At 31.8% G+C, this 27,085-nt stretch overlaps 3 protein-coding genes and 1 non-coding gene across 8 annotated transcripts; 2 read left to right on the plus strand and 2 right to left on the minus strand.

The window, feature by feature from the left end:
* Window positions 1-553: 553 nt before the first annotated feature.
* On the plus strand, window positions 554-6,031 carry LOC129870826 (TGACG-sequence-specific DNA-binding protein TGA-1A). Of its 3 annotated transcripts, XM_055945700.1 has the most exons (10): window positions 563-580; window positions 676-706; window positions 1,753-1,950; window positions 2,087-2,161; window positions 2,975-3,034; window positions 3,166-3,243; window positions 3,371-3,434; window positions 4,428-4,702; window positions 4,839-5,069; window positions 5,563-6,031. In XM_055945700.1, the coding sequence occupies exons 3-10, from the start codon at window positions 1,762-1,764 to the stop codon at window positions 5,713-5,715; spliced, it is 1,125 nt and encodes a 374-aa protein (XP_055801675.1). In that variant the 5' UTR covers window positions 563-580; window positions 676-706; window positions 1,753-1,761; the 3' UTR covers window positions 5,716-6,031. The 3 variants fall into 3 exon arrangements, with proteins under 3 accessions (XP_055801677.1, XP_055801675.1, XP_055801676.1); XM_055945702.1 differs by having other exon boundaries at window positions 554-706; window positions 4,839-5,056; XM_055945701.1 differs by lacking the exons at window positions 563-580; window positions 676-706 and adding an exon at window positions 1,208-1,567.
* A 9,696-nt stretch (window positions 6,032-15,727) lies between these two features.
* On the plus strand, window positions 15,728-17,523 carry LOC129871365 (cytochrome P450 71AU50-like). Its single transcript, XM_055946267.1, has 2 exons — window positions 15,728-16,696; window positions 16,830-17,523. Exons 1-2 carry the CDS (start codon window positions 15,806-15,808, stop codon window positions 17,448-17,450), a joined length of 1,512 nt encoding a protein of 503 aa, XP_055802242.1. The 5' UTR covers window positions 15,728-15,805; the 3' UTR covers window positions 17,451-17,523.
* Window positions 17,524-17,728: 205 nt separating this feature from the next.
* TRNAI-UAU (transfer RNA isoleucine (anticodon UAU)) lies at window positions 17,729-17,802 on the minus strand. Its single transcript has one exon. It is a non-coding gene; the product is annotated as a tRNA-Ile (tRNA).
* Window positions 17,803-19,131: 1,329 nt separating this feature from the next.
* On the minus strand, window positions 19,132-23,951 carry LOC129870891 (transcription termination factor MTERF5, chloroplastic-like). Of its 3 annotated transcripts, none has more exons than XM_055945771.1 (3): window positions 23,830-23,951; window positions 20,584-20,610; window positions 19,132-20,455 (listed from the first exon to the last, which is right to left on the minus strand). In XM_055945771.1, the coding sequence occupies exon 3, from the start codon at window positions 20,439-20,441 to the stop codon at window positions 19,248-19,250; it is 1,194 nt and encodes a 397-aa protein (XP_055801746.1). In that variant the 5' UTR covers window positions 20,442-20,455; window positions 20,584-20,610; window positions 23,830-23,951; the 3' UTR covers window positions 19,132-19,247. The 3 variants fall into 3 exon arrangements, with proteins under 3 accessions (XP_055801746.1, XP_055801745.1, XP_055801747.1); XM_055945770.1 differs by lacking the exon at window positions 20,584-20,610 and adding an exon at window positions 20,674-20,720; XM_055945772.1 differs by lacking the exon at window positions 20,584-20,610.
* Between the last annotated feature and the right edge of the window lie 3,134 nt (window positions 23,952-27,085).

The following is a 27,085-nucleotide window of genomic DNA, read 5'->3' on the forward strand; positions in this document are numbered from 1 at the left end:
ATAATTTTCTATTTTTAATGTTTAGAGACATCTATTCCACCTAGCTGGCTAGTGATAAGCCCATTTATCAAAAAGCAAATGAAGACATAATTATTCTATTTCTAATATTTCATAGATACATTTAATTTTTTTTCATTTCATATTCAATTCGATTCGAAAGTCTCCTAACTAATTTAGATTTAGATAACATAAAACTTATTAAAGTGAGAAATATATATTTATTCCTAAAGCTCAAATACGAGATATTTGATTATGAATTGTGATAGTGAGTCTGTTTTAATTACTCTTATAAATTATAATTTATAGTAGTGGGAATATGACAAGTTATCATCCTAAAATTCTAATCTTGATAGACTGTAGGCAACCAATAATACATAAGTTAATACCACTAACATATTTCTATATTATATATATCTTTATCTATGGATACCCAATACCCATTAACCTCCTATCCCCACAGAGAATTATATAGATATATAATGTATATATAATGTATGTATATGTGCAAAATTATAATAAGTTGTGATGGTGCACACCCATGATTTCTTTTTTTGTTTGAGTATATCAACAAGTGTAAATAGTAGGATTTTTTTTTTCATTAATATGATTCAAAATTGAATTTTGATAAGATTTTCTTTATCTTCTTCTCATAAAATCCATTTTTGGGTTTTTCAGTAGAGCTGAGATTTTGCTGTTGGCTTTAAAGGTTTCATCTTTCTCTCTTTTTACTGTTTTGTTTGGTTTATTTTTGGAAAAAAAATAAAAATGAAGAAGCTTATTTAGCATTTAATTAAAGTCAAAAGGGCTTAAAGTGAAGTTAATTTGATTATTTCTTGAAGTTTTACCCTTTTCTTTGAAAAAAGTTGGAATCTTTTTTGATGTTATTGATTTAATTCATGTGCTAATTGCAAGAGTTTTGAGCAAGAAATTTAAGAAATTAGTAAATTGATGATTGACTTGAGCATATCCTCTTTGAGAAACAATCTCACTACCTCCACAAGCTCTACCTTCTACGAGGTAGAAGTAAAGTCTGTGTACACTCTACCTTCTCTACACCTCACAACTAAGTAGGATTACATTGGGTATGTTGTTGTAGTAAAATTGATGATTGGTGTATATAATGTTTAAGAGTTTTGATTCTTATATATGATGTTTTGAGCCTTTCAGATGAAAAAGATTAAATCTTTTTAATAGTTTTTAGCTTCTTGATTTACTTATTGGTGTTTTCAAACCTTGTTTTCTACATTTACCTTTGCCCCATTTCTCGGTATGTAGTTTTAGACTGTTGGTATATGCTAATAATACAGAGAGGTGAAAAAGACTATAAAAGTTGTATGAAATGCCTTGAAATCTTGAATTAGATATTGAAAAGCTTCTTGAATTTGATGCTTACACTTCTTACTTGTATAAGAACTTGCTTATTTGTAGTCCTGTTGCAGCAAAGTATCGTAGAATACGATTATTAGGACGGCTTTCGTTAAGGATCAGTCAAATTTCTTGGTCTTGTGGACAATCCATTTTTCGTGTGGATATGTGTTGATGGTTAAGAAGTGGCGTGTGATAGATTGTAAGGCCCATTCTTCACATTCACTATAGTTGGGAATGAAATAACATGGATTTTGATAATCGCATGAGTTGAATGAGATACATAGATCTGACTATATGTAGTGTTTTGTTTCTCAATGCGATTAGGCTTTGCTGCTTGTTGATTTTCATGTCAATGATAGCTGACTTGTGTCTTTTAAACGTCAGTCCATACAAATGAATTCTTCAACATACACTCAGTTTGTTGCCTCAAGAAGGATGGGTATATGCGAGCCGATCCATCAAATTGGCATGTGGGATGATTTCAATGCTAGTTGCCCGAGTACATCGGCAACCATGATTCTAGAAGTTGAGAAATGCTTAGAGGACCAGATACCGATTATGGACAAAAGATTAGACAATGAGGTATGTTTCTTTTTTGCCTTTTCTCTTCTCAATATCTTTTACCCGTGTTTTAGCTTTATCAATAAAGGAAAAAAAGATCTTTCTCTGTTTTAGTTATGCAGCAGATTGTACTGATCAATATAGTTAACGTGTCTAGACAGAAGATACTTCGCATGGAACAGTAGGGACTTCTAATAGATATGAAGCGGAAACAAGTAAACCGATCGAGAAGGTAAAGATATGTTCTTGTTCTTATAATCTTGTATCTAGAATAGTGATATTAAATGAGAGTGTTGTTTGTTAGGCTGTTCTCATGAATCTAAAAGTCTTTTGGCATGAGGTTTGTAGAGTTGATTGATTCGTAGTTTCGTTTGTTGAGTTCCCTTCTAGGAGCCGTAGTCTCTGGTTAACGGTTCCTCGAATGGTTAATAGGTTTTAAGCTGTGATCTTTGAGGTTTTGATATTCAGGGTTTAGATGCCCACATTTATGGAGTACTTCCTATGTGAATTTTTAGTGGAGAAAATTGAGCAATGAGGCAGGAAGCAAGCAGGGAGTGTGGTCCCTAGTCTTGTTTTCCCGAGCCTGATTCTCTATGGCATGGATATCTTTGATTGGATGGACACAGATATATAGAAAGTGTGCATTGAGGGTAACGTAATGGAAATGTATAGGACTGCAAATTCTTGGGTGACGGTTAGACTAGACCAATTAGTTAATCCTAGCTGTTGTAAAAGGTCTCAGTTTTACGAAAGACAAAACACGTAAAATAATTGTAGAACAAATATACAGGAGAGGTAGAGGAGACAGATTAGATGCAATTGCACAACTTTTGTTTCGGAGGTTCCTTATTTTCAATGACATGTTGAAAAATATTTCTAGTGTACGTTTTTCGGCTTCTTGCTTATCTCTACGTGCCAAGTTATATCTTCTGCCTTTTTTCTTAAGGTTCTTGTTCCCTTTTTTATTATTCTTTTGTCGGAAATGAGACATCAAAAGTATAAAATTTCTGTTGCAATAAAATTTATGTCCAAGCCTGATATGCAGGTACTTAGACGTCTTGCTCAAAACCGTGAGGCTGCTCGTAAAAGCCGTTTGCGGAAGAAGGTATTCCTTGAGTTTTTCTAATTTTATTATGCAACATTCCTAACCGAACTTACTTTTCCTTATCGAACGATCAGACGATTTGGTGTTCTGATCAAGTTACTAATTTTCCGAGTTTACATTCTGTTACTTAGGCCTATGTTCAGCAGTTAGAAAATAGTAAATTGAAGCTGATTCAATTGGAACAAGAACTAGAACGGGCCAGAAAACAGGTAAATGGACAGTTTATGTTTTATTTGTGAAGCTGAGATTTGATCCTTTTTTCGTTGATTAATGCAACGAACATTTTAAATTTTAGGATGAAAGAAATCTAACAAATTAACAAACATTTTGCAACAGGGTCTGTATGTAGGTGGTGGTTTAGATGCTAGCCAGCTAAGTTACTCTGGAACTGCTTGCTCAGGTTTGTTGGTTCACACCGTCTTGTCATGTACTTCATCAAATTTCATGCTCGAATCTGTCGGAGCAATTAAATTATGCTTGGATTTGGAAAGAATTCAGATGAGAGCTTTATCGTAGTTCCATAATTCAGTACATAGCGAAACGAGCTTCTGCATATTTTTGTTTGCTGCTTACTTATCCTCTAGTATTCTGATCATTATATCACCCTCAAATGCAAATCATTTGATCTAGTTAATAGAAGATGAATTTTAGTTGGATTAAACATATAATGGAAACATTAGTCGCTACTGTATTTGCTTTACACCCTTGTTTTTCTGATATGCTTTACTTGAGTCGAGGGTCTATTGGAAACAACCTTTCTACCTTCACAAGATAGGGGTAACCGGGTAGGGCTGGCTACACACCATCCTCCCCATACCCCACTTGCGGGATTACACTGGGTATGTTGTTGTTGTAGTACGGTTGATCTGTGAATAAGACTTGCGGACTTAAGAAATATAGGATGAGTTTGGTTTTCCATTCCAGAATATTTTACATTATTTTCAGTAAGATATTGTGGATCTTTAGTTCTTTGGCTTTTACTTGAAGCATCTTGTTAGTTATAACATTAACGGAGTCGTTGTTATCCTTCTTCATTACCTTCCAATTCATCATATTTGTTCTACTTATTCATATTCTTAGTTTAATTAACTTAAATTGTTTGAAAGTTCTTCTAGCAAACTAGGAAAACTTAAATAAGAATCGCCGTTAGAAACAACTATTAGTCTATGACACAATGAATACACATTTCGGAGGTGCTTCCTATGATGAAATCATTTCTGGCAAAACTTATTAATGCTGTGGCGCCTAATTGTTTGGATTAATCGATTTTCTATAATTCATCTCCATTGTCTGTTAAAACAACTTTTTGTAAAATATTCAACAAAGTTCCTTTTCTTTTCTTGTGTTGTTTGTTTGCTCTCTTTGAACTTTCCCTGACTTCTTGAGTTCACAGGAACTGCTGCATTTGATACGGAGTATGGTCAGTGGGTGGAAGAGCAAAATAGACAAACTAATGATTTAAGGAATGCTCTGCATCATTCGCAAATTGGTGAAGCGGAACTGCGCATTATCGTTGATGGTTGCCTGAACCACTATTTTGATCTCTTCCGAGTTAAGGCTACGGCTGCTAAAGCTGATGTCCTATATATCATGTCTGGCATGTGGAAGACATCAGCAGAACGCTTTTTTATGTGGATTGGGGGGTTTCGGCCATCCGAGCTTCTAAAGGTAATGAAGCTTGACATTGAGTTCTGTTGAATTCATAAATGACGCCAAGCATATATATGATCTTTCTTTCCTTGAACTCGTGAATATTTAATCGTCTTAAATTAAGAAAGGTGCTTATACAAGATTTTTTTTACAGGTTCTCACACCACATCTTGAGCTCTTGACAGAACAACAACTCCGGGAGGTTTGTAATCTCACGCAATCGTGTCAACAAGCAGAAGATGCCTTGTCACAAGGAATGGTAAAACTCCATCAGATTCTTGCTGAGGCTGTTGCGGCTGGCCGACTAGGTGAAGGAAATTACTCTCTTCCGCAGATGGGACCTGCAATCGATAAGTTGGAAGCTCTTGTTAGGTTCGTAAATCAGGTAGTATCGCATATTGGATTTTCTTTCCTTTCAATATAAGTTCTAGCTTTCAAAGTGAATTTTATAAACTTCATGTTGTATGCACCTGTAAAAGATAACTTAGTTTCTATGGAAAAACGATATAAATTTGTATTAGCGTCTTAGTTTGAAAATTAGAAGTCAAGAATGGTAAAACTATACCACGCCCAGTGTTAACACCAAATCAATGACTTCAAGATATTTGTCTTGCACACACACATTTACCAACTTAAACATGGATAAATGATGTACGTTCTCACTTTAATTTGTAACTGCTAAGATTAAGCTCACTGGTTTGGTGTAAGCATGGGGTGCAAGTAAGTTTTTACGAGTGGAGAATTGTGGCTAGGGCGGAGAGGGGAATTAGTCAACTCGTTTATGTCTGGGTATATTCATGATTTTATTCTGTGAACGTCTGTGATGTGGATATTCGAGTCATTGTCCTGACTTGTCTCTGTTCCCTTTCTGGAAACAGGCAGATCATCTTCGCCAAGAAACACTCCAACAGATGTCTCGCATCCTGAATACACACCAAGCAGCTCAGGGCTTACTTGCCTTGGGGGAGTACTTTGAAAGGCTTCGTGTTTTAAGCTCACACTGGGCTACTCGTCTTCATGAGCCTTCCTAATGAAGCAATAGAAGATCCCTTTATAGTTTATACACCATTTGACGAGTTTTGCCTATACTATGTAAGCTAAAATCTAGCACTTGTTTATGTCAATAAAGCTTTCAATATGAATATAGGACATTACATGAGTTGTACAAAGTGTCTATCCAAAATCTCACATAAAGTTTTGTGATTTTTGCCTCTGTATTCAAGAGTCTATTGTGGTATTATGTTACCGAGCAACTTTTGAACGCTTTGGAGATGAGAAATTTATATGTAAATAACATGCATCTGAGTAATGGCATGGCCAATATCATGTTATGATTTCTCGTGAGAATTATTTTTCGAAGATTTGCATCTAAATATTTACTTTTACAGGTTTTGGTCCGGTAGACTATTGCTAATTTGCATCTAAATATTTACTTATTGAGTGCTTTTTAAAAATTAATTACTGATTTTAGCGATATTTTTTATTTATTACCATTTATAGCAATACATAGCAATACTATGATAAATCTACACTTGTATTAAAAGTGTTTTAAAATATATATTATGTTTGTGTAGTAAGAAACTAACATAATGTATTATAAGTTTTATAAATAGTTCTCTGCAATATGTATTTAAACTGTATTATAAGTGTTCTGTGAAATTTTTTATAAATAGTTCTCTGCAATATGTATAAAAACTGTATTATAAGTGTTCTGTGAATTCTTTTTTAATTGTTATAGATGGTAAATATTTTTTTAATATTATATATTTATGTAAGTTTTCCTATTTACTTTTACCAGAAAGGTTTATTGATAGCATCATTGATTTTTGTGGACGTGATTTTCAACTTTTATAATTTAGCTCTGGACGTATGTGAACGTCTGCATCGAAATCTAATAAAATTCTAAATATTGTAAACTAGCTTATATCTAAGTAATAAGCTCCTAAATTAGTGAAATTTCTAAGTAGCCTATATGTTAACACAAAATCCTAACATGTAGCCGCTCCTATATTCCTAGGATTATTATCGATTAAGTAATGTTTAGTCACATACAAAACACATTTGAAATTGATCTATTCTAGGATGATGATATCCTCTCCATTCTAAAATAATTATCATATTTGGTTTTCGAGAGTCATTTTTGACCAATTTTTAAAGTTAAATTAGATTAAATTAATTCAATATTTTAAAATTTAAATTTAAATATTCAAAGAACTACACATAAAGTACTATATTTTAAATTTTTCTCATATCAATATAATAAAAAAATACATTTTAAAATATTGATCAAAATTTATATTATTTTTTAAAAAAGGAAAATTATGACTAGTATTTTAGAACGAAGGAAGTATTTGATTTGAATTGCATCTTAACAATGTTTATTTCGTTACATTTTCATTTTTCTTCCACTTGTGAAAGATAAAGTACTATGTGACAAAAATGCATAAGTAACAAAACATGGCTGGCCTACCTAACTCTTTCTTGATACGTTCATATATATATATATTGTTGTAAAATAATAAAAAGATGGATGTCCTTTCTTTCCTTTTTCCCTACCCCTCTTTTCTCCTAATTCTTTTGTCAAATTTGGCGTTTCTTTTGTCAAATTTGACGTGCCAACATCCGATGCAAATAGAGAAAAATAAAAATAATTCTCTTCAACTTTCTTTTTTTCTTACTATTTCTTTCTTCCTTATTCTTATTAATAAGTTAGTTTGTTTTATAATACGTTATCAGTATGAAACTCTAATATTCTTCAGACAAATTAACTTCTATATCAGGTATATCTATTAAAGAAATTTAATTTTAGTTGTCTTTGTTATTTCTAAATTAATTTCTATCTCAGTCTTTATCATGTCAAATTTATCAAAACTTGAGTTTGTGGCACTTGACATTATCGAAAAAAATTATTTGTCATCAATCCTTGATGCTGAAATTCACCTTGACGCTAAAGGTCTTGGTGATACAATTAAACAATAAAATAAAGCATCAGGCCAAGATAAAGCAAAAACCATGATTTTTCTCCGTCATCATATTTATGAATGATTAAAAACTGAATATTTAACTGTGAAAGACTCTTTTGAATTATAGACTAATTTGAAGGATCGATATCACCACCTAAAATTTATGGTGTTACCAAAAGTTCAATATGACTAGATACACCTTTGATTTCAAGATTTTAAAATTGTGACAGAGTATAATTCTGTTTTTCACAAGGTAAGTTCCATGTTAAAATTATGTGGAGATATTATCACTGATGATGACTTACTTGAGAAAACTTTTTCCATTTTTCATGCTTCAATTGTGTTGCTACAAAGACAATATCGTGAAAAAGAATTTAAGAAATACTCTGAATTAATTATATGCCTACCCGTGACTGGGCAAAATAATACTTTGCTATGAAAAATCATGAAGCTCGTCCCACTTGATCTGCTCCATTCCCTGAAGCGAATATTGTAGCAACACATAATCAGTCTGAATCAAGACAAAATTATTATCGCGGTCGCGGTCGCGAAAGTGGGCGAAGACGTGGTAGAGGACGAAATAATTATCGTCGTCATGATGAAAATAAACATGAGAACAATAAAGTTCCTCAAAATAATCCTTCTAGAGGTAAATTCAATATTTGCCATCAGTGTGGTATAAAGGGTTATTAGGCACGTGAATATCGTACGCCCGATCATTTTGTGAAACTTTATCAAGGCTCTCTCAAAAGAAGAGATAATAATGTAGAGGGGCACTTGAATTTTCGGAATGATGATAATGAAGCAACCCCCTCAAATAAATATAAAGATATTGAGCAAATCTTGCTTATAAAGATGATGATTTTGAAGATCAACCAAATATTAATCATTTGAAAACTGAAGACTTTATGAATATTGACTGAAGAATTGTTCATCTAACTGAGAATAAATATTATAAAAATAGTTATTATTTTCCTATTATGTTGACCTTCGTAAAAAAGAAATTCTTAAGAAAGTGCAATTTCTTAAAGTTTCTTATGTTGTTAGTTTTTCACGTTCTTATAATGTATCTTTTTGTTTATGAAGAATATAAAAAAATTTCAGTCATCAGTTGGATCCAAAATCAATTATGATGATATGTGTCTTATTGATAGTGCCACAACACGCACTGTTTTAAGAGATAAGACATATTTCTGTTGTTGGATTATGAAAAAAGCTAATGTTAATACAATATCTGGTAGCACAATATTAATTGAAGGATCCGAAAAAGCTAAAGTTATACTTGTTGGAGGAACACATTTAACAATTAATAAAACATTATATTGTAATAAGTCTCAAAGAAACTTATTAAGTTTTAAAGACATTCGTCAAAATGGTTATCATATTGAGACTACAAATGATGAAAAGAATGAATATCTTTACATTACTACAATAATGTCAGGCAAGAAATTTATACTTTACATTACTACAATAATGTCAGGCAAGAAATTTATACTTGAAAAATTACCCGCTCTTTCATCCGACTTATACTTTATAAGTATTAGCATGGTTGAAACACATGCCATAGTAAACTTTTGGTTTACTAACTCAAATGATTTTATTATTTGGCATGACCGATTGAGCCATCCCGATTCTAATATGATGTGCAAAATAATTGAGAGTTCACATGGACACTCTTTGAAGAACCAAAAGATTCTTCAATTTAAAGAATTTTCTTGTACTGCATGTTCTAAAGACAATTGATTACTAGACCATCAGTAATCAAAGTGAGAATTGAATCCCCATCATTTCTAGAACGTATACAGGGTGATATATGTGGGCTCATTCACTCATCATGTGGACCATTTAAATATTATATGATTTTAATAGATGCATCTATAAGATGGTCACATGTATGCTTATTATCTAACGCATAATATGACATTTGCGAGATTACTTGCTCAAATAATTAAGTTAAGAGCACAATTTCCAGATTATGCAATAAAGACAATTCATTTTGATAATACTGGTGAGTTTAGATCTCAGGCATTTAATGATTATTGTTTATCCACTAGGATAACAGTGGAGCATCCGGTTACTCATGTTCATATTCAAAATGATGTAGCGAAATCATTGATTAAACGTCTCTAATTAATTGCTAGATCAATGCTTACGAAAACAAAACTTTCCATTTCATTATGGGGTCATGCTATTTTGCATGCAATAAGTCTTGCGCGAATCAGACCCACAAGTTATCATAAAGTCTCCCCATTACAATTGATTTTTTGGCAGGAGCCGAACATTTCCCATCTTAGAATATTTGAAGAGAAAATAGTCAAAAGCCCCCCAAGCTATAACCGGATTTTCAACTACTCACTCAATCTTCACGGAGGTCCTATCACCTCCCTGAACTGTTTAAAATTGAAATTATCACCTCCCTAAATGCTTATGTGGCAAGGTGAGTGTATTTCACTCTCTTTGAGAGAGTGAAGACCAAAAACAAATCTTAAAACTTTATTTTTTCCTTTTATCCTTATTTTTCATCTTACTATTAATTTCTTGTAAAATATTTTTATAATACATTTGACTTTTTGTTAAACATAATTTTTTTACTTTTCTCTCTCATTTTCTTCTCCTTACGTTTTTTTGTCCTCTCTTTCTCCTCAACTAAACACTCACCCACTACCATCTCCTCCACCTTGAAACACCACCACAACAACAGCCCCATCAACTCATCATCTTGTAATAATTTTTTCATGATTTGTCTTACCATTATCTACAACTAACACTACAAATCACTATTAAAAGCATCAAATAATTATTCATGTTATCCAAAAAATCAAATCGTCATTAGTTTCATTTCTCCAAAAAGAATTGCACAGAAAAGAGACAAAAACCAAAAGAAGAAAGAATGAAAAACAAATAAAAAAGAATAAATTTATTGGACACCTTCCATCATAAAATTCATTTAATTACTAAAGTCTTTTTTTTTAAAAAAAAATTATCAAAGAAATTCAGTCAATTAAAATCACTATGACCGTAAATCAATTTTTTTGATCAAGAATTTCATAAAGTAAGCTAAAAATGAGTTATGGGGTATATGATATGGGTCTTCATCCATTTTTTTTTATTTTATCAATCTCATATTAGATCAAAATCAACACCATTAATCTACCTCCTTACTGGAAAAGAAATTTCAACGCAATTTTTCTCTCTCTTTTCTTTTAGTTATTCTATATAAATTTTGAATCAGTAACATTCATCAACTTCAGATCTTATCTTCAATTTATATTATTGTTTGACGAAGACCCAAGAATTTAACTATCAACAACTCGTAAATAAAGTATTGTAAATTTGGTGTGATGAAGACAAATAAGGAACACAATAAAAAAAATTAAGAGGAAAAAAGATGGGTAATTAAACTCGTTAAGGTGCTTGAAGGATGATATAAAGTGATGAAAAAAATAAAAATGAAGTAGGGAATGAAAAACAAAAGAGAGAGAAAAAAGAAATAAAGTAAAAATAAAGATGAAAAATTGGATAAAGAGAGAAAAATAAATATAAAAAAATTAAAATGACAGCTAACAGCGAGTGTATATCATTACATGTGGTATATATTCTGAATTTAAAAAAATCAAGAGGGTAATAGGACCCCCGAAAAGTATAAGTGTGTAGTTGAGAATTTAATAATAAATTGGAGGGACATTTGGCTATTTTCTCAATATTTGGATGTGCAGTATATGTTTCAATTGCTCCACCACAACACACAAAGATGGGACCTCAGAGAAGATTGGTGATATATGTTGGGCATGAATCTTTCTATCATAAAATATTTGGAACTTGTGACTGGAGATTTATTTACTACAAGATTTGTTGATTGTTATTTTGATGAATCAGTATACCCAGCATTAGGGGGAGAAAATAAGCAATTGAAAAAAAATTAGATTGGAATGCATTATCACTATCTCATTTAGATTCTCGTACAAATACACGTGAATTGAAAGTTCAAAAGATAATTCATTTGCAAAATATTGCAAATCAACTGTCAGATGCATTCATTGACCTATTAAGAATTACTAAATCTCATATTCCAGGTGCTAATGCTCCAATTCGAGTTGATGTCCCAGTAAGACAATTAATGAATGGAAATGAGTCTAAAACACATTTAAAATGTGATAGATCGATCGATTCTAAAGATAAAAATCTTCGAAAAAGAAAAGGAACAAACAATCAAGATGGTCATGATATGAAAGAACATGCTCAAGAAGAGCAAGGAGACATAACAATTGATAAAACCTTGGAAGAGGTTAAGGCACCCGAAAATGATGAAGAAATTTCAATAAATTATGTCTCATCAGGAAAATATGGAACCAAAATAATGTAATTGTCGACAATAATTTTGCTTATAATGTTGCTATTGAAATAATGCAACAAAATGGGGATCTTGAACCAAAATCTGTCGATGAATATAGACAGAGAAATGATTGGCCAAAATGAAAAGATGTAATTCAAGTTGAATTAGCTTCGCTTGAAAAAACGTAAAGTTTTCGGACTGATAGTCCGAACACCTGAATGTATAAAATTAGTGGGGTAAAAATTGGTCTTTGTGCGACAACGAAATGAGAAAAATAAAGTCGTAAGATATAAAACACGATTTGTGGAACAAGAATTTTTACAAAGACATGACATTGATTATATGAAAATATATTCTCCTGTGGTGGATGCAGTCACTTTCAGCTATCTTATAAATCTGATCGTTCATGAAAAACTTGTCATTCATCTGATAGATGTCGTTACAGCCTATTTATATGGTTATCTGGATAATGATATTTTTATGAAAATTTCTAAAGCATTTAAAATGCCTGAAATATATAAAGATTTCCGAAAAACTTATTTAATAAAAACTTCAAAAATCTTTATATGGACTGAAATAATAAGGGCGAATTTGATACAATCGTCTTAGCGAATATTTGCTAAAAGAATGATATAAAAATGATCCAATTTGTCCTTGTGTCTTTATGGAAAGGTCTGGATCTGAATTTATCATAATAGCTGCATATATTGATGATTTGAATATTATCGAAACTCCTAAAAAACATTCAAAGACAGTAAAATGTCTGAAAAGGAAATTTGAAATGAAAGACCTCGAAAAGACAAAAATTTATCTTGGTCTACAAATTGAACATTTTGCAAATAGAATATTTGTCCATCAATCAACATATATAGAAAATATTTTAAGGAGATTTTACATGGATAAAGCACACCCACTGAGTATTCCAATAGTTGTGAGATCTCTTTATATTAATAACGATCCATTTCGACCTCATGAAAATGATGAAGAGCTTGTTTGTGCTGAAATACCTACCTTAGTGCAATTGGTGCAATAAAGTATCTTGCCAACAATCTAGACCAGATACAGCTTTCTTAGTAAACTTGTTAGTAATATTTAGTTCTTCCCCAACGCGAAGACACTAGAATGGAATTAAGCATATATTTAGATACCTCTGAGGGACCACAGATATGAGATTGTTTTACTCAAATGAATCCACATCAGAATTGATTGGTTATGCAGATGCATGATATTTGTCTGATCCCCATAAAGGTTGATCGCATACATGCTACTTATTTATATGTGGTGGTACAACTATATCATGGCGTTCAACAAAGCAAACTATGGTTGCCACTTCTTCAAATCATGCAGAGATAATAGCTATTCATGAAGCAAGTTGAGAATGCGTTTGATTAAGATCAGTAACTCAACACATTAAAGAAACATGTGGTTTTTCTTTGACAAGAGACGCTCCAACAATATTGTATGAAGACAATATTGCATGTATAACTCAATTAACGGGAGGATACATCAAAGGAGACAGAATAAAATATATTTCACCAAAATTCTTCTTTAGCCATGATCTTCAAAAGAAAGGTGAAATAGATATTCAACAAGTTCGTTCAAGTGATAATTTAGCAGATATGTTCACTAAGACATTGTCAACTTCAACCTTTGAGAAATTGAAATACAAAATTGGAATATGTCATCTTCGAGATATTAAATGATGTTTTCATTAGGGGAGCATAATACACACTGCACTCTTTTTTTCTTAATCTAGGTTTTGTCCCACTGATTTTTCTAACAAGGTTTTTAATGAGGCAACAATTAATGCGTATTGAAAATAACTATATATATATATATATATATATATATATATATATATTATTCTTTCACTAAAATTTACTTTTCTTTTACATGAACGTCCAAAATAGAGTGTTGTAAAATAATAAAAGGATGGACGTCCCTTTCATCCCTTTTCCCCTGCTCCCTCTTTTCTCTTAATCCTTTTGTCAAATTTGGCGTGCCAACATCCGATGCAAATAGAGAAGCACAGATAAAAATAATTCTCTCTCTTTCTCTTACTATTTATTTCTTCCTTATTCTTATTACTAAGTTAGTTTATTTTATAATACATATATATATATATATATATATAATATACACATACAATTATATGAATGCATATATATACCAGTCAGAAATTATACATATACATATACAATTATATAACATATATACAAATACAAAAAAAGTATGGCATTTAAAACATTTTTGACCTACCAAGATAGAGAATATTAATGATTCAGTTGATTGTCTATTTAAATTTTCATATTATTAATAAAAGTTCGATTTCTCACCTTATAATTATCTCCTCTATTTTCTCTTCATATACACGGTTCCTGATTTTTATTTTTTTAAAAACCTACTAGCTAGGGGGCATCTCTGGTCAAGCTATATATAAAAGTTATAACTCCTACTCAGTGACGGAGCCAGAATTTTCAATAAGGGGATTTAAAATTTGAAGAAGTAGACACACAAACTAGCCGAAGGAGATTCAACATCTACTATTTATACATAAAAAATTATTTTAACTATATATAAATAATATTATTTTTTGTCAAGGGGGTTTGAACCCCCTAGCCATCATGTGGCTCCGCTCCTGCTCGTACTTAGTATTTATATTAAATTAATAAATAATATAAATTAATAAAAATGTTAATTATATTATTGTTCTTTACTTTTTTGGGTGGCGTGATTCTTTTGTCTTTAAACAAACAAAAAAAAACGTTTTTACCATCTTTATTTTATTTAAAATATAAATTTGATAAGTTCATGAAACACGAGTTGGTATATGTGTGATTAACATTATTAATTTGTCAAAATAAATGGATGAAAATTGTTTCAAGAAACGATATTATGTGTGCATAAAAATTTGCATGTTAAATAGGTTTAAATAATATTTTAAAATTTGAAAATAGTAAAAAAATTATTTAACAAATATCAATAAGGCCATTAACATTTGTAAATACTCCTGCTATTACAATTTGTTTGTTCTGTTTTAATTTAATACAAAATTTAAAATATAAAATAAAAATTTAAATCTTGTGACCAAATATAAAACAAAATTTTATAATTCCGTGTTATCATTATTGGCAAGTCGTTGTCATAAAAAAGAAAGATAAGACGTGAAAAGACTAAGGATATTTTAAGAGATAAGTGTCAAAAACACATTTAAACTATCCATTCTTTTAAATTTCATACCTAAACTATTGAAAGTGTGAGTTTCATGTGACAAGGTTTTAGGTATGAAACTTAAAAAAGTGAAATAATTTAGATTTATTTTTGACACTTATCTTATTTTTAATGCTTTGGTTTCATACTTCATAAGTTCATATCTTGTGTAAGACAACAAAAAAATTTAAGTTATATACACACACATATTAGGTAGATTTTTAACACATTTTATACAAAATTTTTGTCAAAGCTATTAAATTTTACTAAATTCATAGTTAAAACTTTAGGTCCGCCCCTAATATAACTCCTAGCAGCCATGCTTTATTTGGGAAAACATTAGCAATGAAGGTTGTTAGCAAGTAGATTTATAACACAATTAATATAAGATTTTTTAAAATCAAAATTACTAAGTTTTTGTCAAATTAATAGCTAGAACTTTAGGTCCGGCCCTGATATGACTCCTAGCCATGCTTTATAATTTATGTATTACTAATTCCCTGTCTAATTACTCGTCCCTCAACCAAACAACCCTTAAGCGCTTATGACCTTTCAACACATTATATAAATCTAATTTCCTAATTAAGCTCTTGAGGAGGAGCCAAAGTCTTACCCATGGCTTTATTTTGGACCACTTTATCAATAGTTCTTGTAGCTATTCTCTATCTCCTTCATGAGCTATGGAGGAACAACAAAAGAAAAAAACTTCCACCAAGTCCCAAAGAGATCCCAATTTTGGGACATCTTCATCACATGTTGGGCAAAAACCCTCATCACGATTTGAACAAATTAGCCAAAAAATATGGTCCAATCATGTACTTAAAATTAGGTTTTGTTGACAATATTATTGCTTCTTCCCCTCATGCAGCTGAGCAATTTCTCAAGACATATGATCAAAATTTTGCAAGTAGACCACCTCATGAAGCTGCAAAATACATTTTATATGGCCAAAAGAACTTGACTTTTGGTACATATGGTCCTTATTGGCGAAATATGCGAAAATTATGCACATTGGAGCTACTTAGCACTCTAAAAATCAATTCATTTCAATCCATGAGAAGGGAAGAGTTGAATCTTTTCATTGAAACTCTCAAGAAAAAATCTTATGAAAAAATTGTGGTTGATTTGAGTGAGATTGTAACACGTTTATCGGTCGATACAACTTGTAGGATGCTTTTTGGGAAAAAATATAAAGATGAGGAATTTGATGGGAAGGGATTTAAGTATGTTGTTAATGAAGGGCTAAAATTAGGAGCAGCACCTAATCTTGGAGATTATTTCCCCTTTCTTGCTAAATTGCATCTTCAAGGATTAACAAGAAGAATGAAGGATGTTAGCAAGGTGTTTGATGATTTTTTAGAGAAAATTATTGATGAACATGAAGACACTGAAAAAAAAGGACAACATCAAAACAACAAGGATTTTGTGGATACTATGTTGAACATCATGAAATCTGGAGAAACTGAGTTTCAGTTTGATCGTGCCCATGTTAAAGCTATTTTGTTGGTAAGTTTTTATCTATCATTATCTGGGTTTAAGTTATATACATTGTCACTCTGAGGAACTTTTATGTTATGCATCAAGTCATCTTCATTTGTTATGACATGTATCTTTTAAACACTTTGTAATATGTTAACAGGATATTCTAATAGCTTCAATGGATACTTCAGCAACAGCAATTGATTGGACACTCTCAGAACTCTTAAGGCAACCAAACATAATGAAAAAACTTCAAAAAGAATTGGAAGAAAAAATTGGGACGAAAAGAATGGTGGATGAGTCTGATGTAGACAATTTGGAATACTTAGATATGGTTATAAAAGAATCATTAAGGCTTCATCCTGTGGCACCATTTCTATTACCTCATCAATCTATTGAAGATTGCACTATTGATGGATACTTTATTCCAAAAAATTCAAGAATAATCGTGAACACATATGCTATAGGGCGCGATCCAAAAGTATGGCCTAATAATCCACAAGAGTTTGTTCCAGAAAGATTTGTGGGGAGTAGTATAGATCTTCGTGGACGTGATTTTGAGCTTCTCCCATTTGGGTCTGGAAGAAGAAGTTGCCCTGGTTTACAATTAGGACTCATCATGGTACGTTTAGTTGTGGCACAATTGGTTCATTGCTTTGATTGGGAACTTCCAAATGGTATGTTACCAAAGGATTTGGACATGAGTGAGGAATTTGGTCTTGTTACTACTAGAGCCAAACATCTAATGGCTATTCCTACTTATAGATTGTCATGTAATTGAATACTCGATTATCAAACTGAAATGTCTCATTTTAAGACACGAATAAGGAGAGACAACTTTCTTTTTATTATTACCTAATAATTTGCATTTACAACTATACTTGTAGTAATTTTACTTGATTTGAACTATTAATGGATGGGGTGGGGAAAATGCTGGTATACTAGATTGTTTTTTTTAAGAAAAAAGTATTTTTGATCAGTATAAAGTGAAGTATTTTATGCATCAAACAACTCCTTTTTATCGTTAAATAGGAACCAAAATAATAACACAACTACTCATGGTCCCGGCGGGGCTCGAACCCGCGACCTTCGGCTCATAAGACCAACGCTCTAACCAACTGAGCTACGGGACCGTGTGATTGTTGATATTCATTCATATAATCTTATACTTCTGACAGAAAGTTACTCAGAGAAGATTCAAAAAAGAATCTTACCCGCACTCGGTATTTACATCAAGTCAATAAATGTACTAGATGTGTTTTTACATAGACTTTCAATAATACTTAATTGTGGTTTACCAGACAATTTTGTGAGCGGCACAAAAAGAAACAACTTCGTTTAAAAATTGGGTAATTTCTTTAGATTTACTTTCATGAACATTCACCCGAAAAAATTTATGAACGATTATGTTTGATGATGTTAAAATTATGGGTAAATAATACATGAAAGATGTGAAAAACATAGGTATATTGCACTGTTATTGAAATTTTGCTGAACTAACATATTGGAAAAGGGGCTCCTAACAGTATGATTTTCACTTCTCGTAATTTCTTGTTTTTGATATTTATTATCGTCTATTGTCTATTATGTTACAATTGTCACACTATTTCACTATTGTTATTGTTCTTTTTCTTTTGAAATGTTTTATATTGCTTTCCTTATTAATTGACATGTTTTCTTCACCACCGTATTGTCTTTTATTTTCATAACTATTTGAATTTGTCATATTTAAACCATGGTCATTCGAAACAGCCTCTCTACTTGCTTATAAATCTTGTTGATTGCTCTATACATGGAGTCTTCCACATACTTTCACTATTGGCCAGTTTACTGTTAACTTCTTGTTGGAGACAATTTCCCTATAAATCTTGTTGATTGCTCTATAAATGGAGTCATTCACATACTTCCGCTATTGGTGTAAATTGTAAGGAATCTTGGTCTCAAGTGGCCAATTTACAATCCAACATAACTAAAAAGGCAGCTCGGTGCACTAAACCTCCCGCTATGCGAGGAATCCGGGAAAAGACCTGACCACAAGGGTCTATTGTACGCAGTCTTACCTTACATTTCTGCCAAAGACTGTTTTCAAGACTTGAACTCGTGACCTCTTGGTCACATAACTAACATATGTATAAGTTATGAAACAATAACTAAACCCGACGTAACTAATAACCATTCCTTGTGTATAATTCTAACCAACAACCAAATAACTCCACCATATGAGGACTTAAAAAGTTATCACATATGCAAAAGGAAATGAACCTAGTCAGAAGGGAGAAACAAAACAGACTCGCATTTTTCATATCAATGTGCTAAAACTAAATCTTTATTTTCTGGTTCCTGGTCTTTTCTATCACAACACAAGCATCATTTTCATCAAACCAACACCACAAAAAGAAATAAGAACGCCCCTATTTCACCATGCATTTTCGAGTTTATAAGATCAAAACTGAATAAAAAAATTGCAAGCAAATTTTCCAGTAAAGTCTTACTCTAAAATTGCAGGCAAATTTTCCAGTACACTCTTACTTTCTCCTAAATCTAGACGATGGCCCTTGTAATTTTCCAGTAAACACTCTTACTCTTCTCCTAAATCTAGACGATGGCCCTTGTAAGCCTTCAACAATTCCTCTGCATTTTCTGTAAACCTCGATACATACTTCTCCAAGAAGACTTGCTCTGTCAAACGCATCACATCATAAAAATGTGGGTCTTTCTTCATAAGCTTTTTCGACTTTATCAGCTGGAAAACTTGATATCTCGGAATCACTCTCTCCTCCATACTAAACATCAAAAGAGTAGGATACTGTACTAAAGTTGAATTCTTTAACTTCACTTTTTCCAAGAAGAACTCTAGTCCGAGTCTTATTTTCTTCTCTGAAACTCGGAACAAGGGTGGTGCCCTCCTAAACATTACCATGCACTCACTTTTGGAGAGGCCAGAACTCTGAAGTAATAGCAATTTCCTCGAAATAGATTCTTGACTCATAGAACTTAGAGTATGAAGGCCATGCACCAACATTCTTGAATCAGTGGAAAACCCCATATCAATAAGTTCAGAGACAAGTTTTTTAAGCCTAGATTCAGGCGTAGCAAAAAGATGAGGTTGCCTCTTCAAGAGTGATGATAGTTGAGACCCAACAATTCCAACACTCTGCAGATATGAAATATTAGGAACAAGTCTCAAGTGAGGAGGTCCATAAAAAACCCAATCACACCTTCGCAGAACCCGGAACCAATCACCATTATCAGGACCCTTTATAAGGACTTTATTGAGAACTTCAATGGAAGGCTTTAGTATTCTGTCCAGGCTACGTGTTAATAGTATCACCGCCTTTGTGGACACAAGCCTACCCAGATCAGAACTAGTGATACCCAATTCTTGTAATACCTGGATCTTTGGCTTGAGTATTTTTTCAACATTAGCAAGAAGGATTTGGGGGGCATTATAAACAGCAGATTGGATTTGTGGATCTGTGAATCCAATGGACTTGAAGAAGTTTACAGTCAATTCAGGTTTTTCAACACTTCTGACCCAATGTAAACGATTGGATATGGCCAGGGCTTTGGGTTTTGGAAAGTCCAACTTGTTTATTAGGTAGTTAAGGAGAACAGGATTTTCTTGGTGTGCATTTTGAGCAGACCTTTTGGTTATCACCTGAGATAGAGAGGAGAGAGAGATGCGGAAAGAAGAAAAAGGACCAGTAGGTAGGGAACAAAGATGATGTAAGTGAGTAGATAAAGAACGGCAACATAGTTGGATGGAGATCATGAGTCCTTCTCAATCTGTTCACGGGAAACAATGAAGAAAGACTTAAAGAGACAAGAAAATATGACTTTTAGGGATTTAAGAGAAAACTTTGAACAAAGCTATTCAAAGTCGGAGATACGCAGAGGTAGAACACAGAAGCTACCCATGCTTTTCTTTAAACATCAGTGTCCTGAAAAGAAAAGGTGAAAAAAATATCAACCCTTCAATTAATGTATAGAAAGGAGTAACCTCCTGTGTTATGGAAGCCAGCCTATCTCGACGAGTTGAAATGTTTGAGACCTATAAATTTGAATAGACATAAAACAGTAATGGAAACTCATTTGTAAATTAATTCAAATGGAGTAATATATTGCTTTTGAAGTTCACAGATAATACAAAAAGCTACTCCCTCTATCACTCTTTTCATTTTGGAATGTTCCAAAATGTTCAACATCATATCATTGGTCAGGAAGTGAATTATTATGTATTAATAACATGTATAGTGACATTTTAGTCGATATGTAGTATAAAATTCAACACCAATGTTCGGTTACCAGTTACAATCCAGTATAACTAAAAGCTACCTAACTATTTTTTATATTACTAATACCTGTGTAATTCTAATAACAACCAAACGAATCCACTGTATGAGGACTTGAAAGTTATCACATATGTAAAAGGACATGAAATCTATGTTGCTCCGACTCTTCAAAAATGTCAACAGTTGTGTGTCGAATTCTCCAAAAATAGTGTATGTTTGGAGAATCCAACACGGGTGAGGCATCAAAAGTGAAGAGTATGTGCAACTTAGCATGGAACTACTCAGGAGGAGAAATTCAAATCAATGTGCTAAAACTATAGCTTTATTTTTTGGTTCCAGGTCTCGTCTGACATAATACAAGCATCATTTTCATCAAGGCAACAATACAAATAGAAGTATGAATACCCCTCTTTTCACCACACATTTTCGAAGACTATAAGATCAAAACTGAAAGAAAAAAAATTGCATGCAAATTTTCCAGAAAACACTCTTACAGTCATACTCTTCTCCTAAATCTAGACAATGGCCCTTGTAAGCCATCAATAATTCCTCTGCATTTTCTGTAAACCTCGATACGTACTTCTCCAAGAAGAGATGCTCTGTCAAACGCATCATATCACAAAAAATTGGGTCTTTCTTCATAAGCCTTTTCGACTTTATCAGCTGAAAAACTTGATATCTTGGAATCACTCTCTTTTTCATACTAAACATCAAAAGAGTAGGATACTGTACTAAAGTTGACTTCTCTAACTTCACTGTTTCCAAGAAGAACTCTAGTCCAAGTCCTATTTTCTTCTCTGAAGTTCGGAATAAACTTGGTGCCATCCTAAACATTTCCATGCACTTATTCATGGAGAAAAGCAAGCAGCCCCTTGTAGAAGGTTCCAAACCTATCTGACTCCAAAGAAGTTGTTGGCTTTTCATCAGCCATTGCGCGCACCAAAACTTTGAAACAATTGCAATTTTATCAAAAAAGTCTCATGGGTCATACTACCTAGAGCATAAAGGCCATGTAGAAACATTCTTGATAAGAAATATTAGGAACCAGTCTCAAGTGAGGTGATCTCTGAATAACCCAATCAGACCTATGCAGAACCCGGAAAAAATCACCATTTTTAGTACCATTTACAAGGACTTTATTGAGAACTTCAATGGAAGGCTTTATAGCTTTCTCCAGACTACGTGTTAACAAGTTCGAATGTGAGGAAATAAGCTTACATAGATCAGAACCAGTGATACCCAATTCTTCTAATAGCTGAATCTTTGGCTTGATTGTCTTTTCGACATTGGGCAATGAGGATTTCTGGGATAAAATGAACGGTGGATTGGATTTGTACATCTGTGAATCCAATGGACTTGAAAAAATGGACAACTAATTCAGGTTTTTCAACACTTCTGACCCAATGAAGACAATTGGATACTGCCAGGGCTTTAGAATTTTGAAAGTCCAAGGTGTTTATTAGGTAGTTAAAGAGAACAGGATTTTCCTTGTATCCATTTTGAACAGAGTTTTTGGTCATGGCCTTAGATAGAGATGAAAAAGAAAATCTGAAGGAAGAAAAAGGACCAGCAGGTAGGAAATGAAGATAATGTAAGCGAGTAGATAAACAACAGGAGCGTAGTTGGATGACAAACATGGGTCCTACTCAATCGGTTCACAGACAATGGCCAGAAAGATATAATGAGATAGAAGAGGCTATGGATTTTATAATATTTAAGAGAAGAACTTTGAACAATGCTATGCCAAAGTCAAACAAAGGTGGAGGTGAACACAAGAAGCTACACGTGCTTTTTTCCAACTTCATTTCCCTGGAAAAGAAAAATGAATATTAAGCGCTCAATTCATTTACGAAGAGAGCTTTTGTTTGTTTGTTTACTTCTTTATGTGAAGTCAGCTAGTTTCTACAAGTGTCAATGTTTGTGACATACAAATTTGACAGGATATAAACAGTAGGGAAAATCTATCTGTTAATTAGCTCAAATGTTTTGCCCTTATAGTTCAAAAATAATATAAAACGTTAGTCCTTCCGTTCTAATTTCTGTCAGGTTCTTTTCAATCTCCATCCAAAAATGTTCAACATCATCTCATTTTATACATTAAAACTACTCAAATTATGGATTTGACGTGATGCTTTCTCTAGTAAACTAACTCTTTAAGCATAACTTTAATATCTTTTTCCATCAGAAGTTTATATGACAGAGGGAGTATTATTTAATAAAAAAAGATAATTATTGCAGCCTCTAATGTACTAACTCCAAACGCAAGTGTCCGCATGGATAAAATTGATGACAAATTAATGAAATTTTAACCACCTCTAAAGGTTTTTTAGAAAAGCTGAAAAACTCAAACTTTAAGAGTGCACATATAGACACCTCAACTTACTCTCAACTGGCAACTAAACCCTCCGTCCAAACTGTCTCATGGACACCCAATACTGACATGGCATAAAAATTTTGGAGGCGTTTAGATGATTATTTTGTAAGTTGGAGTGTTCAACTAACATGTAAAACACGAGTTGAGGTATTTAGATGATCATTTTATAATTTGAAGTGTTCAGTGAAAGACGAGTTGACGTGTCTAAGTTGGATTATTTACTTGTCGGTTGAGGTCCAGTTTGAGTGCTTGTTTATATTATGCCTAAATATTTCGTCTTTGAGACGTTGACACATTGATATCTTTTTCCTCATTCCGCTAAATTTTTACAGAAAATTCACAATAATATCACTCTAGAACACAAATAAATGGTAAAGCTAAGAAAACTCAGAAAAGCATACAATGAAATTGAAAGGGGGTTTAGGGTTTTTGTCTCTAAGTACAGAGGATAGGAATTACAGAGGAGAAAGCAAAAGAGAGGATGAAGGACTTACAACTCAATTTGGCCGGAGATGATATCGCCGAATAGTTTGCCGGAGATAGAAATCGCCGAGAAGTTCGCCGGAGAAATATATGGACGGAAAGTTAGCAATTGGTATGGTCTTTTATCAAACCCGCTAGATAACATTTGGGCTTATCGGTTCGAAATCTATTGGGCCAAATATATTTACTTCTGGCCCAAATGTATCTTTTTATTTAAAATTAGTAAACTTTACCTAAATCCCATAATGGAAAAGTCTAATTACTATACATCCCTCATTGTACCAAAATTACCCGATATCCCCTTTTTTCAACTTTTCTGATACATTAGTGATGTATCTGATACATCAATTATCTATAGAATAATTAATGAAGATCATCTATTTATGGATAGTATCTTAATATAAGGTATGATTGGTTCTTTAAATCAATTACTGATCTAATTAATGGAATTAATTTGGTTAAAAAAATAACGGTTGTGTACGTGAAGATTCAAGCCAAAAAATAGAGCATAAATTCAAATCAAATTCGATTTCATTTTTTTCTTCAGTTTTGGTGATACATAAGTTATGTATCGTTTACATCAACTTTAGATGTAGAATACTTAATGCATATCAGCTATTTATGGTTAGTATTTTAATGTAAGTTTTGATTGGTTATTTAATTGAATCACTGATCTAATTAATGAGATTAATTTGTTTAAAAAGCAATTGTGATGTTCATGAAGATTCAAGCCAAAAAACAGAGCATCGTCTCGAATGGAAAAAACAGAGCATCAATTCAAACCGAAGTTGATTTCAATTATTTTTTCACTTTTGCTGATACATAAGTTATGTATCTGATACATAACTTTAGCTATAGAATAGTTAATGCACATCATCTATTTATGGATAGAAGATTGAGATAAGGTATGATTGACTTTATAGTTCCGAATCTCAATGGGTGGGACGGGATCTTCTTGATGACGTATTTCATTCTCTGCATTGACATGAAAATGGTTAAATACAACTTGAACTTTATACATAAATACGATGTATCATATGCATTAAAATATCTGATGCATGAGATGAGATTTTGATACATACAGAAGATGTATCAGAAGCAGTTATATATTATATTCTGATACATAAATGTAGATGTATCCGAATCATTAAAACTTGAAATAACAGAAACTGACACTTAAACATGATGTATCAAAAATAGTAAATCTCCAAAAAAATGCATTTGAAAAAGACATTATGTATCTGATACATAAATGATATATATCAGAATCATTAAAATTTGAAACAACAGAAACTGACACTTAAACATGATGTATCAGAAATAGTAAATCTCCAAAAAATTGCATTTGAAAAAGACATTATGTATCTGATACATAAATGATATGTATCAGGATCATTAAAACTTGAAACAACAAAATCTGACACTTAAACATGATATATCAGAAATAGTAAATCTCCAAAAAATTGCATTTGAAAAAGACATTATGTAGCTGATACATAAATGATATGTATCAGGATCATTAAAACTTGAAACAACAGAATCTGACACTTAAACATGATATATCAGAAATAGTAAATCTCCAAAAAATTGCATTTGAAAAAGACATTATGTATCTGATACATAAATGATATGTATCAGAATCATTAAAACCTTCACAAAATTTTCATTCTAAAAAAAAACTTAATTGAACCCATACCTTTGAGAGATTAGGGTGTGTTGTAACCCCTTCAATCTTGTTGTCTATTTCTTTGGATGCATGTTTAACTGTAGCTTTCGACTTCAATTTCTCACGTAGCTTATTCATCACTGCGGGATCGTTACGATGTTTGGATCTAACCTCGTCGTAACCTTCCCAAGACGAATCAGAACCAGGTGAAACAAGAATTCCTTGATTTTTATTGGACTGTTTGAGACCATGAACGGATTCCATATGTATCATTGAAGGTATGAGAAACAAAAATAGAAAGATTTATAGAAGAAAGCAAATGATAAAAATTTTAGAAGATTTTTCAAAGATTTATAGAAGAAATCAAAATATACAAATTTTAGGAGAAATCGGATTGAATGAGGATGAAGTGAAATTCCATATAAGGAAAGATTAAAATATACCTTAGTTGAAACCTTGAAATTGATTAACGGTTGAAGATGATCAAATTAACTAGAGCAAATTAGGGCGAGGATGAAGGAGGAGGCGGATGTATCAGTGAGGGAGAGAGAGAAAAAGGAAAAAGAGGGATTTTGGAAATTGTTTAATGTAGTAGGGAATAAAAGTAAATATATCATCTTAATATGTGTAAAAGGATAATTTTTCCTTAAAAGTATACTCGAAAAACATTGTTTTAGTAGGTACTTTTTAATTGATTTTAGCGATACTTTTATTTATTATCATCTATGACAATACTATTATAAATTTTTTATGTATTAAAAGTAAATTATGCATGCAATATAAATGAATTATGCTTATTTGGTAAGAAATTCACACAATATATTATAAGCGTATAATGTGTAATAAATGTATTATCCATAAATAAAACTTGTATTATATGTGTTTTATAAATTGTTCTTTGTCTTATATATTAAAATTATATTATAAATGTATTGTAAGTGTCAGTTAAAAAAATGTTATTGATATAGATAATAAATATTTTCTTAATATAACATATCTATGTAAGTTTTCCATTATAACCCCCCTGCTTACTTTCACTTGTCCATTTTGGACCTTATACGTCCTTTACAAAATAATGATTAATTTAATTAATTGATGTACAGTCTTAGATCTTAAAAAATAATTTGGGAAATAAGTAACTAATGTTGTGGGTAGAACATGCAAACAATAATTTTCTTTTCTTGATATATTAAAAATGAAAATTTATTTTTAAAATACTAACAAATAAAAGTGATTGGAGGAAATATTTGTTACTGGTTCAAAAATAGATAGTACGGATATAAATTGAAAAAAATATTCTATGTATGTCACATTTTCCTTTTCTTTGTCTTTTTTAATATACTAAAATTTCTTTTTTAATATTTAACGATTGTTTAACTTTAAATTTTTCATTTCATACTTTGAAATCTATGTTTTATAAAAGCATTTTATCACGTGAATATCATTTTAAGAATGTTTTTTTATAAATTAGTCTAAAAATTTTAAAGTAATTGTAAAGTTGCTCAATTATCATCATGTTTGATCAAACTAATTGTTGCTCATAAAGGGATTTTAAAACTAATTGGTCAAATATAAATTGTTTCTCATCAAAATTATTTTAT

The sequence above is a fragment of the Solanum dulcamara genome, chromosome 10 (genome assembly GCF_947179165.1).
Source record: "Solanum dulcamara chromosome 10, daSolDulc1.2, whole genome shotgun sequence".
NCBI classification, from domain to species: domain Eukaryota; kingdom Viridiplantae; phylum Streptophyta; class Magnoliopsida; order Solanales; family Solanaceae; genus Solanum; species Solanum dulcamara.